The sequence below is a fragment of the Malania oleifera genome, chromosome 8, assembly GCF_029873635.1.
Source record: "Malania oleifera isolate guangnan ecotype guangnan chromosome 8, ASM2987363v1, whole genome shotgun sequence".
NCBI lineage: Eukaryota > Viridiplantae > Streptophyta > Magnoliopsida > Santalales > Ximeniaceae > Malania > Malania oleifera.
The window spans coordinates 20070043-20083865 of NC_080424.1; the positions used below are offsets into that span (position 1 = coordinate 20070043).

General features: G+C 38.5%; 1 protein-coding gene across 4 annotated transcripts in view; it reads left to right on the plus strand.

Moving 5' to 3' along the window:
• Positions 1-11056, plus strand: part of LOC131161509 (uncharacterized) — a 30127-nt gene extending 19071 nt beyond the window's left edge. For 2 of the 4 annotated variants that reach the window (XM_058117321.1, XM_058117323.1), the window contains exons 4-5: positions 10309-10531; positions 10651-11056. In XM_058117321.1, the coding sequence (XP_057973304.1) occupies positions 10309-10531; positions 10651-10801 (374 nt within the window). In that variant the 3' untranslated portion in view covers positions 10802-11056. Of the gene's footprint in view, positions 1-10296; positions 10532-10650 lie in introns of all 4 variants that reach the window. The other 2 variants (XM_058117322.1, XM_058117320.1) reach the window with 1 other exon arrangement.
• Positions 11057-13823: the final 2767 nt, after the last annotated feature.

Below are 13823 nucleotides of genomic sequence, written 5' to 3' on the forward strand. Positions count from 1 at the left end.
AATAAAAATGCACTAGACTGCCTAAAGTCAGCGCAAAACACTGCTTGTAGGTTATGGTGGGAAATCTGTGTAGCACCAAGGGACCATTGACTTCTGCCTCTCCTTAACGATCACTTAAATACAACCACTGTTGTGAAAAATGAATTGCACAGTGGAATATATGATCATACAAACACAGCATTCAATGGTAAACTATACAGAAATTATCCACAACAATTATATGAAAGCAATAATAACAAATACACAAGGAATTACGTGGTTCGGCAACGGGAGCAAATGGCAACAATTTCACTATCTTCTTTGTCTAAAGGACATGAACAATGCATCAACCATTACAAATACTTCACAATCAACGTATGTATAAAGTTCTTGAAGGTTTTCCCTCGAAACCCCAACCAACTTAACGTCCCTTATTCAAAATTTGAAATTTGCGCTAGGTTTCCCGAGCCAAACTGTTGACGGTTTCAGGTAAAGAGTAAAATATCTTAGACACTGCTCCAAACTATCGACGGTTAGAGAGATACCGTCGACGGTTTCCCCTGCTGCTACTTGATTTCCTTTATGTTTTCCCTTTATGCATGCTTTCCACTCAGTATGTGAGCTACAAATCACAACAATCTTCACCTTGACGAACATACGCCCCTTAGGTGAAACTGAAAACATAAGCCCGTTGCTCCACCTTGACCTTGGGACATTAGGTTGGGACCATCTCCCTTTTAGCAACTAGAGACACAAACCAAGTCCAAGCAAGACTTGAACTTGCTTGTGGCAGCTTCGATTTCTGCCATGAATCCCGATTCAGTTGTAGATGTTATACCAGGAGACTATACCTTGGACTTCCAACAAGTAGGCATTCCCACAACAGTAAACATAAACCCTGTTGTAAACCTTCTGTATCAAAGCCCCCTGCATAGTTTGCAACAACAAATCTCACAACTGACGGACCACTTTGTTGCCTGCCGAAACGCCCCATTGCACCAGCATAGGGGACCTTTGAAATATCCAGGACATCACCATTTGTCCTTGGGTACCAAGCAGTAGACAAATTACATTGATTCTCCACAAAACCACCCTAAGACGACAAACAAAATCTTCTTGTAGGTTTGTCCACAAAGCCACCTTGAGATAACACCAATCTCCTTGTAGCTCTGTCCATGCATATATTCAAAGCAAGACTCTTCTTGGCCATACCCAAAATCTTCATGTCAAAACTTTTCAACAGAGTTCCCAACTGATTAGCTTCAGTCAAAGTCTTCCCAGCAAATAATATGTCATCCACAAACAATGGAAACATCACCCCTTTGCATCCTATCACCCTCTTCCCCACTGGAAACTCCACCAACTCCCACATTTGATTATTATGCAATAACTCTATCTCCTCCACCATAACGCTCATCTATCTATTTTTCCCTTTGCTGTGTATTGCAACTTGAAAAATAGTAGGAACCTTGCGACTAGTAGTAATGAATGCATAAAATACCAGAACATCAAATTTATACCTGAGTGGTGGCCTGATAGTGCATCTGGACCCCTTATTTTCTTGCTGGTCTCTCGAGTTAAAACTCCTTGCAATATGAATCATGTCATCTCTGTCCTGAGTCTGTAACTCCACTTGCATCACATGTTCATTGCTGCTGCTGCAGTTTTCTGACATCTGTTTCTCTTCTTTTATCTAAGTACGCTGCACCATGATTTTTACACCAAAAATCATGTCTCCACTGATCACTACCTTATTTGTCATTGGATCACCCAACTTGAACCCACCTTTCCTATACCCTAGAAAGATGTACTATCCGGACATTACACCAAGCCTAGATCTCAACTCACTAGAAATGTGCACCTGTGGACATCCACTCAAGCTAGAGTAGTCCATCGCAAAACTTGCCCACAATTCTCCTGCAACTCTCCCATCTAGTGATACCTTTGGCGCTTGGTTAAACGAGAAACGCGCCATACTCACTGACTTCACCAAGAAGTTTCCTGCAAGGCTCGCATACAACTTGACTTGCTTACAAAACTCCTTGAATTGAACCAACGTGCTCAATACCAATGACTGACTTGCGGATCTCTCTCCCAGTCTGGTTTTCCACCTCAGCCACAAGTTAAACCTAGCTTACACCTCTGACTTGTGCCGCATGAGATACACCAAGACCCTTCGTGATAGACCCACGAAATACATATGTCCTTCCCGTGATGCTATCCTCACCGGTCCCTAAACGTCTGAATACATGTAGTCACCCATATGCCCTAACCGCATGTGCCACACAACCTACAACTGTGATACCCTGCAGTGCATAGATATTTCTTGCTACCTTTTATCCTTTCATCACCATTAAGTCGCCTTCACACACTTTCATTATCCCACTTTCATACTTCTAACTATACTCGTTACAATCTAAAGTACCAAATGAAATCACATTCTTCCTCAGATCTGGTACATGCCTTACATCACATAAATTTCTGACAACACCATCATGCATCGTAATTCTGACATTTCCTATTCCAATTATTTTGCATACAATATCATTTCCCATTAGAACATAACCATAATTAACTAACCTGTAGGTGCTGAACCAATTTTTATTTGGTGTCATGTGATAAGAACATCCGGTATCTAGGATCCAGGAATCCTTGAGGCATTCTGAACTCGATAAAATAAATAGCATATCACCATCACTGCTTTTCGGGTCTTTTTCCACTGTATTTGCAGATTTTGATGAGCCCTCTTGATTTTCAACATTCCTTTTTTTCCACTCCGGACATTTCGGTCTTATGTGCCCAATTTTCCCGCACTTAAAACACCTTATGTCCTTCTTCTCGAACTGCAACCGAGACTTATTACCACTCGATCCATTCCTGAATTTTCCTCTCCCACGTTCATGGTTACTCTTCACTACAAGCCCTTTACCATGTGAAATTTCATCGCTGGCTGTTTTTATTTGATGGAAACCGAGCAATGCGCTTGTTACCTCTTCCAAACCCAGGCTTTCTTTGCCCCATGTTAGAGTAATAACCAAATTCTCATACGTGTGAGACGTAGGTAGGGAATTCAATAGCATCAGCACATTGTCTTCCTCCTTGAACTTCACATCAACAAGCATCAAATCACTTACAATCTGATTGAATGTGTTGATGTGTTGGTTCAAATTTGAACCCTCCACCATCTTAAGTCAATACAATCTTTGCTTAAGAAACAATTTGTCAATAAAGACTTAGACATATACTGGCTTTTCATTTTTGCCAAACTGCTGCCGGAGAATCCTCATCCATGATGTGATATAGCACATCATCAGCCAAACAAAGTCGGATGGTTGACACTGCCTTTGCCTCCAATTTATTCCAACTTGCTTCATCCATGTTTTCCGGTTGAACGCCGTATAAGGCCTTCACCATTCATTGCTGCACTAATAGATCCTTCACCCTTCTCTGCCAGAAATCAAAATTTCCGGTTCCATCAAACTTGACTACGTCAAATTTTGCAAATGAAGTTCCAGAGGCCATTACAACAATGCTCTGATACCAATTTGTTGTGAAAAACGAATTGCACAGCGGAATATATGATCATTCAAATGCATCACTCAATGGTAAACCATATAGAAACAATCGACAACAATTATATGAAAGCAATAACGACAAATATGCAAGGAATTACGTGGTTCGGCAATGCCTACATCCACGGGAGCAAACGACAACAATTTCACTATCTTCTTTGTCCAATGGACATGAACAATGCATCAACCATTGCAAATATATCACAATCAACATATATATAAAGTTCCTGAAGGTTTTCCCTCCAAACTCCAACCAACTTAACGTCCCTTATTCAAAATTTGATCTATGCGTTGGGTTTCTCGAGCCAAACCGTCGACGGTTTCACGTAGAGAGTAAAATCTCTCAGACATTGCTCCGAACCGTCGACGGTTAGAGAGTTACCATTGACGATTTCCCCTGCTGTTACTTGATTTCCTTTATGTTTTCCCTTTGTGCATGCTTTCCACTCAGTATGTGAGTCACATATCACAACAACCATCATGGTGGATTTCCTAGGTGTGAAGATGCCATCCACATAAAACGTGATCTTGCATCCCTTAACTTGGTGAAGGCCATTTTTTCAACCTACCATTTGACGATAAATTTTTGACCCCCAAATGGGATTAGAACTTAAGGGAGATTGAGAAATGGCCCATCGCATTACTTCACCGCGCTGAAAGGGAAGGCAAGCTTTGCGACAAAATGACAGTGGAAGAGCTCCAAGTTAGCTTGAGTAGCACACTCTAGCCTGCCAAGGAGGTGAAGGAGGTTCTTTGGATGAGCTAGATCTTGGAGGATGGTGCCGATAAGCACATCCTGGCCAGAGGCGTGGAAGCAGCTAGTTAGTTTCTTGTGAGATAATGTGGATTTTTTTGCATCATCTCTGAATGAGATGCATCGTGACCTTGTAGTGATTAACCATTGTCTAGGCATAGATCCAAATTATAAGTTGATGAAACAAAAGAAATGAATGTTTTCCATGACGAGGAACAAGGCAATTGCAAAAGTGCAGAAGCTACTAAGTGTTGGGCTGATGTTGGGAGTCAATTACTCTGTCCAACACCATTTTGGTGAAGAAGGCGGACAAAAAAAAGTGGCATATGTGCATCAATTTCACTGACCTCAGTAGTTCTAAATATTGTTTTCCATTACCAAATATTGATGTGGATGCAATTGCGGGATACACCCTTTTCACCTTTATGGATGCTTATTTTGGGTATAATCAAATATGAATGGCATTTGAAGGTGAAGAGAAAGCATCTTTCATCATTGAGAAGAGAACTTAATGGTATGTTGTGATATTTTTTGGCTTGGGGCTACATTTTAGAGATTGGCGTCCCATATTTTCAAAGATCAAATTGGGCGTTGCATGGAGGCCTATGTAGATAATTTGCTATAAAAGAGCCTAGAAGAACATGCATAAGATCCTTCAAAAGCGTTAAGGCATAGGCTAAATCTAAACCTAGCCAAATGTGTCTGTGGGGTCTCCTTGGGGAAGTTCCTTGGCTTCCTAGTTAGTTATTGGCGAATGGAGGCCAATTTTGAGAAGATACAGATGTTATTGGATATGAAGATGCCTCGAAATATTATTGAGTTGCAGAAGCTAACAAGAAGAGTTGCAACCTTGGGGAGGTTCATCTCCCGGGTTGTCAACAAGTGTCGTTCTTTCATATTAGTGTTGTGTAAAGTGCCTAACTTCTAGTGGACTGAGCTGTGTTATGATAAATTTAAAAGCACTGTTATTAGGCATTTAAAGAGTTGAAGAGATTTCTGGGACCGCCTTTGGTGTTCTCTCGCTCTAAGGACATGAAGGTCCTTCTACTTTACTTGAGGGCCTTACTTTATGGAGTCAATGCCATCCTTCTCGTGATGATGCCCAAGAACAAAGGCATGTGTACTATGTCAACCATCTTTCGAAGGGGCTAGAGTCGAACCATCTAAAGATGAAAAATTGGCTTCTGCATTAATTATTGCTTCTTGAAGCTTAGGCCCTACTTTTAGGCTCACTTGGTGGTTGTCCTGACTGATTAGGTAGTTACTTTAGGAGTTTGAGGTGTTCGAGAGGCCTGTACCGCAAGTCGTGGAATTGAGACAGTTTGACGTCAAGTATCAATCATGCCTGACCATCAAAGCTTAGGTTTTGGCGAATTTTATTGTAGAGTGTACCATCCTAGACTCTAATGACGTGGAGCAGTATCGCATCTGGAAACTTTGTGGATAAAGCCTCCGCTGCTAGCTTGGGAGGAGTAGGGGTCATTCTTGTTGTACTACTGAACTATATTCGGGCTACGTCTAGCTTGGGAACTTGGGGTTGAGGATGTAAAAGCCTTTAGTGATTCCAAATTGGTAGCGAATAAGTTCCGTGAGGGATTTGAGGCCAAAGATCCCACCATGAAGGGGTACTTAGTTGTGACTCTAAAGGAAACAACCCAAACTATCCCTCTAGAGTAGAATGTCTAGGTGAATGTGTTGTCCAAATTGGCAGCCACCCTAATAGCTGAAGTTGAAGGATGCTCACCATTGAGAGATGGGCTCACAAGAGTATTGAGGAGAAAGAAGTAGTAGTGGTAGTGATTAGGTCATCAGAACTCACCTAGATTGATCCAAGCCACATTTACTTAAGGGATGGAATGCTGCTATTGACAAGACTGAGGCAAGAAGGATAGTTGGGTTGGCAGTTCACTGCATCTTGAGTGGGGATGAACTATCGAAGTTCTTATACCTTACCCCGCCTCAAGTGTTTGACCCCAGGGGAAGCTAATTATGTGTTCAAAGAAGTCTATGAGGGTTTATGCGGTGGTCACCATGGGCTAGAACTCTAGTCCATAAAGTGGGTATTATTGACCCACCCTGATAAAGGTGTGATGCATGCTGGTGTGTTTGATTCCTGGCAACCAACCTATGAGCTAGTGGATCCCTATGGCCCTTTTCAAAATGGGGGTTGATCTAGTTCAAGCATTCGACTAGGTAGGGAAGTATTTGGTCATTGCATGGAAAACAAAGTGGATGGAGGTAGAAGCATTGGCGAGCATGTTAGGGAAGGCTTGTGAAAACTTTGTGTGATGTTGGCATCGTGTAGGTTCCCACTTGCTAGTTTAACTGCTCTTGTTTAAAAAAATTCCACGCAAAATTGAACATATGTCTAAGGCAAGCAGAGGTAGCAAGTCGTCCTCTAGGCATAAGAGAGGCTAATAAAGATTGCATTGGGAGATTGGCATATGATTGGTCCTACTGAATGACAAGCCGCATTTCCAAAGAAACCCCAATTTAGCTTGGCCATTGGTATAGTAACAAATTTCTCGTACAAGTTGCGGTCACTTCTATGAGGATCCAGTACTATGACCAAGATATCAACTATGCTGGCCTTAAAGGGGAATTTGAACCTCCTAGATGTAGCACAGGAAGTGAAAGAAAATGTCCTTTGATGATAAATTTCCTTATACTCTATGCTTTGGAGCTTGGATATTGGACCTTGGATTTGGATTTTTATGGATATGAACAAAATGAAGTACAAAATTGTATTGAGTTTTATTCAAATACACAAAAATCTAAATCCAAGGCCTGAATTCCATGTTCCTAGACACAGCCCTAATTTTATTGGCTTTTTGTGAAGGACCATATCTTGTAACTCAAGTAGTATCCCCCTTAATAATACTAGCTGGACCGATATGGCTGCCAATCTTTTAAAATATAAAAAATTGCATGTCCACTACAAAAACCAGTTCAATTCACTCAACCCAAATCAATGCTCTCTCTTCAGGCCGAAAATTCTCCCCCCTCCCCTCCGTCAATATAGCAATTTAAACTGTTCTGCCACTCACCCTATACTAGAACAGAATATGGCTCTTCAGCTTATTTGCCTTCTAAAGAATACAGGGAAAGCAACTAAGTGTAGTCCCAAAGCCTAGCTTGTAACAAGCAAAAAATTTTGACTTGAGCCTACTTTGTTGAAAGAAGATAGAGAAGGGAAAGAGACATGACACACTTTATCGTTCCAACTAGCCAGTTAGCAACACTGACTTAGACCAAAATTGTCCATCATTTTCTTGGATTTTAATTTTTATTAAAAAACAATTTTATTCTTTAACGAATTAACCTACCTTGGCAACTTGAAGTGCATGTACAATTTCCGATATTTTTTTGGGGCCAAAATGGCTCATTGCTCCCATAGCTAGTGTTGAGGGGACATTGCTTCGATTAAAAGGTTGAGATCCCTTTTTTGCTAACTCAATAATATAAGGGGGAATAATCGGAAGAAAATGATCCACTTTAGAGATTTTCTTCTATTGGTAATTTGTAATTCTTTGTTTGATCAATGATTATGTAGGCGGGATGTGGAGGACCTAAGTTCCTATGTGTTTGATTTCAAAGACACTTAGGACTTGAGGAACACCAAGGAATTCACAGAAAAAAGGTTTGCATTTGTTCACTTTGCCATAGAAGTCTAAGAGATCATGATTAAAGGCCAACATATGTTCTATATGTTTGATCCAAGGGCCAATGGAAGTCTTGGATGCTAAATTATATGTGATGGTTGGAAGATCTTGACAATGGATTAATTATGTGAACAAAACTAAGGACAAGGATTCTTGAGGACTTATGGATCTTGTATGTGTTTGATTATGCAATCAATTGTTACGTTTGGTGGAACTTCCAAGTACTCTTGCGTTATTGTAATATAATATTACATTTGTAGTTGTCCTTTCAATGAAAATTCTTCGTAGTTTTTGTGGGTTTCTATTTTTAACCTTTCCTGTAGGGATGCAACTTGCATGGTGCAACCTTGAGCCAACTCAAGCTTTGTGGCATGGTATGTTCGGCTTTGATTGTTTTGATTCAAAATATCATTTGGCTAGTTTTGGGCCTAGGAAGCACCGACACGTCTTGGAGCTTGAAGTGTTGGCATCTAACACGTTGGATATGAACACCTACCCGACACACCTCAACACGTGTCCATGGTTGTTAAAAAATCGTGATTTAGATCTTAGAATCATTATGCGCAATCCTACAATCCTACTTTACTAAAACAATCCTGATCCTACCTAGAATCGCAAATTGGTAAGATCGTAGTAGGACCACAGTAGCATCGGTAGAATAGGTGGGATTAGTAGGACTAAACATTGTCTGACAAGGCACAACATGGCGAGGACACGTCTGGAACACTTCTTGCAATGAAATGCTGCGTTTTGTTGTCCCCTTTAACAAAATCCAAAAAAGTTTATTAAGAAGCCAAGACACTAACAGCTAAGAGGTTCTTCAACATTGGAGTGTTTGGACTTTTTAGCCCTAGTGCCACCATGCCAACCTTCAGAACTAGGACGGCCAAAGGACTCACAACTTGAGAAAGGAAAATCAATGGCTTCCTTGCTTCTCTAATTTGAGCTTGGAGCCTAGTGGTCGCAACTTTTGAGTCCATTTTCCGGGCTTCCAGCCACTTTCTTCTCCCTCTTTTCTCCCCCCTTCCCCTCTAAAGCCAGTTTGCTACTCTCTGTTAATGTTTTTTCTCTTTTTGTTTTAAATAAATATTTTAATGAGTCATTCCCATCACCTACCATCAGCCATGCCCTTGTTATTTTGTTGGATTAATATTCTCTAATATGAATGTAGTTGATGATTGTATGACTATAATTTGTAAAATGTGCAATTGATAACATGCATGCATGATGCCTATCTTTCATATTAAAAAAAAAAAAAAAAATTAAAATTACCTCAATATCCATTATCTAAAAGGAAAAACATGCCTAATTTATAATATATATATATATATATATTTTTTATATTAATTAATGTATCCTTACTGTGTTGTGTCTTTCTTTTTAAAATTGCTGTGTGCTGTGTTGGTATTGTGCTGTATCTGTGTCCTGTGTTGGTCCATGCTTCCTAGTTTTGTGATGGAAGCTTAGGATTCGTTAAGGTTGGGATCTTGGGTTGATTGGTCAAATAAAAGCCTCATAAGAAGTATGGAGATTACTTAATTTTCTTATGTTATTTGCCATTTTATCAAGTGTTATATTGAACATTTGTGCGAGGTAACCTAATGAAATGGAAAGTGAAGGGGCAAGTTTGGTTGCTAGGCTACTCTGTGTGGCCCATACTACATGCAGAGTAACATGAGTTGGTGAAGGCTGGTCCTTTGGAAAGTTTCCACGCTTGCTTTTGTTTGAATATCGCTAAAGAAAGAAATTGAAGGATTTTCCTGTGCCTGGAGCTTGCAGGGTGACTAAGTGCGGGATTGGACTTAGTATTCCGTAGGAAGACCAAATAATGTTGATAAATGATTGTGATTGCCATTTATTTGCCATAGTAGTGGGCAAAAAAATAGTGATCCATTATTGTGTGGATGTTTGCTGATTTTTATTTTTATTTTTTCATAATTTAATAATTTACCCGTGTACACCAATGGGGTTAGATCAAGTGGTTAAAACAATTTTTGATCCCCATTATTAGCACTTGAGGTTTTCAGACATGCTTATGCAACCTGGAAAACGGCTTTGTGGCTACCAAAAGAATGAAAAACCATTTCCTTCAAAGAAAAAATTTCTATGCGAGGAAGGATCTGAACAGAGGCTTCATTAATATTAGTACTCCATAAAAATTTCCATTCAATAGTAGTGTTTGCTTTAAAATATTCAAATGCTTGGGATTCTGCATAGGGAAAAGATCTGATTTAAAAAATAAGTAGAATGTTGCTTATTAGCTCAACTAGATTGATGAACCTACTGGTTTCAGTGTGCACTGTGTTTCTATTGACCTTTCTAAATGAAGCTTATGTTGAAGGAAGCATCATTGGAGATGAAGTTGATGGGGTTCCTGGGATTCAACAAGTGGTTCCTGGTTTTGGTCGGAAAACTGCTGTAAAGCTCTTAAAGAGGCATGGTTCGCTGGAAAATTTACTAGGTGCTGCAGCAGTAAGAACAGTTGGCAGACCATATGCACAAGATGCTTTAACAATGCATGCTGATTTCCTTAGGAGAAACTACGAAGTTCTAGCCTTGAGGAGGTAATAATTTCCTTTAGTCTCGTGTAACAAAAAATTGATTTAATTTGAATTACTGTTGTAAAGTGTGCTCATGTGGTATCGCTGGTTCTTGATGTCTTTGGATCACACCAATAACACAGGGACATTGATGTTCATCTTCAAGAGGAATGGTTGTCGGAGAGAGATGCACACAATGACTCGGTTATTTTATTGAACTTCGTCAAATGGTTGGAAGAATCAAATAAGCTCAATAAGAAAAGTGGATCCCATACATCGAATCTTTGTGTTTAAATTTTTCAACAGGATGGGAACTACTCTTTTTAATAGTGAGACTTAAACATCCCTTGGATGGCTTTTTATTTTGTGTGGGAGTATTTGCCTATGAGGATGGGGATTGTAGCGAGGCATCCTTTTGGTTTATGACTTCAAATCATTGTGCACTTCTTCTGGATCATGCGGGGCTTGGATACTCCATTCTTGTTAACGTATAATCTCTACAAACTTTAAATAAACAATGCCCAGTGGGATCTTTTTGAGTTGGACAAAGAGCCAGGTAAATGTTGGGCTGCGTAAATCAGTTAAGACTGCATTGTTTTGACCCAAAAAGGGGGGAAAAAAAATCCATTGGATCATGAATTATAGCATTTCCATGGCTCTCTGGATGACTCTTGTCATGTAACATTTCAGGTCATGTAACATTTCAGTATTAGTTGGCAATCAACTAGGGGAGCATGAATTTTAGATTTCGGATTTGGACTTTTGAGTGTTTGAATAAACTTAATAAACTAGGGGGCATGAATTTTAAATCTCAAATTTGGACTTGCAACGTAAAATTCATATAGTGCGCCAGTTAGGAAGAGTGAGTTAGTTATTATGGGGGACAGTAGAAAGGGTAGAGGTAGATTTAAAATAACTTGGAATGAGATTGTGAGAATTTAATTGGTCCGAATTTGTCAAAAGAAATGATTTCATGATCGCATAAATTAATGGAAAAAGATTCATATAGTGCTTCCTACATAGTGGGACTTAAGGTTTGACTTTGTTGTTGTATTGTGTTTTCTTCAAATTTACCTACATTGAAATGCATGATTTATACTCTTGGGTTATGTTTGGAAGTGTGGATTTCATCTTTTGAATTTGGATTTGTATAAATTTAGAAAAATTTAGTGCAATATTGTGTCCAATGTATACAAATTGAAGGTTCCATTTTTGAGTTCACAAATGAGATAATTCCTCAGACGTAAGGTAAACAAGGGTATGCCCAAAATGCGAGTTTTGATTCTTTAAAAATGTTAGCGCTTGCTCAATTATGCAAAATATTTGTTATTTTATTTTAATTTTCTAAAGAATTATGAAAATGTCACTTTATTATTTTTGTTGCATTTTTTTGTTGACAACTAAGAAAATAATAGAATGTTGTTTTTCAACTTTCTTGTATAAATGTTGAAATTTTGAAAAACAAGGTGATGGTCGTGAGTATTAAAATATAGGCCACCATAAGTTAACCATGTGTCCATTGCAAGTGCCTAGGTGAAGACCACGTGGCCATGGTAGACATTTAGGTGAGGACAAGTCAGGTTAGCCACGTGCTATACATATTGTTCATAGTCCTTTTTTACCCGATAAGACAATGGTTAAGTTGAACATAAGAAAAAGACAAAATGCAAAAAGGAAGGAAAAGTAGGTAAGGCGGTCGACTGACCACTTTGGGTGGTCGATCGACTCCTTTCCCACCAAATTTAGCTTGATGCCCTAGTATGTAGTTGACCAGCTCCTTTAGGTGGTCAATTAGTTCTGACAAAATTTGAAAATTTGAGTTGTTTTCTTGTGATTGGCTGGAAAACTTGGGCATTGCCATGTGTTCTATTGATGCCATATGTCAAGCTACAACATTGACAATTAATGATTGATTGTTAATGAAAGTTATTTTTGAATTTCAAATTTAGAAGGGGTTTTCCCTACCTTCCATTGGAAGTCTATAAAGGACCTCCTTATGGAGAGAAATGAGCACGCCCAAGTGGGGGCAAGGGGACCATTTTGAGTGTGAAAAGGGGATTGCACAAGGGTGTTTGTTTAGAAAGAAAAAGGAGGAAAATTCATTTCCTACCATTCTCATTTGAGGCATTTGGGAAAGTTACTTGAGAAAGAGGGGTCTTTGCTTGATCTATAGTGTAATTATTATCCCTAAGGTCAATGTCTAACATTTCTCCTTTTTAATTTGTGTTTATTTCCTTAAATTTTACAATGTATGATGCATGAAGTTTCTTCCGTGTTTTTGTTTAGATTGGTTGTGTTCTTGATGTCATTCCATATTGTTTATTGTGTTTTAATGGTGTTAGAATGTTTGTTTTGTCAATTCTATAAGGAAAAGAGCATGCAAAACAAAAATATCAAAAGTGCATCTATTGTAGTTTTTGTTTCTCAAGCGATTAAATGGCCTTGACCGACCCCCGACACTTGAAAATGTTGCCGCTGGGGCTGCTAGGCGATCGATCGACTCTTTGCAAGTGATCAATCACCAAATTCCAAGAGTGCATTTATTTATTTATTTTCTGCACTTTTCTTGATTTTCTCTTGGATTCTTCAAGTTTTTGAGTCTCTACACTTATTAGAGTGTAGTTGGTTGAGGATGATGGTTTTCGTGTTTTTTTCATAAAAAATCAAAATTTTCACTTCAAAAAGCAAATTCACTCAAGGTTTCTAAAAAGCCTTCAAGTTTTTAAATATTTATTTCAAAATTCCTTAGTCATACATCCATGATATGACTTTTGAATGCTCTCCAAGTTTCTAAATGTGATTTGAAGATGGGTTTGTGGTTCTCGCACCAAAAAATTCATAAAGTTTTCAAGTTTTTGCAATGGCAAATTATTTTTCAAAGCAATCATCTATGAAGTGGCTTAAGAGTGGAAAAAAGGATTTCTAAAAGTTTAAAATTGATTTTAATCTCTATTTTACAGAGTATTCATTGAAAGATCAATTTTCTAATCAAAAGATAAATGATTTTTTTAATAAAGTTTTAAGTATCTGTAAGAGTTTTCAAGTGATTTTCAAGAGATTTTTCAAAAGCATTCATCAAATACGTTTTATAAAACTTATTTTGAAAATGTTTTTAGAACTACAAGTGGCTTCATTCCTTCCACGGAGGGTATGTAGGCAAATTTCATTGGTATATCCAACCACAATAAAAAAACTTCATGTTGTTTTTTTATTTATTTGATTTTCTCTTTCTATGCCATATGAATGGAGGAAAAGCACCTTGATACCTATATACAAAAATAAAGGAGATATTCAAAATTGTAATAACTATCGTGGA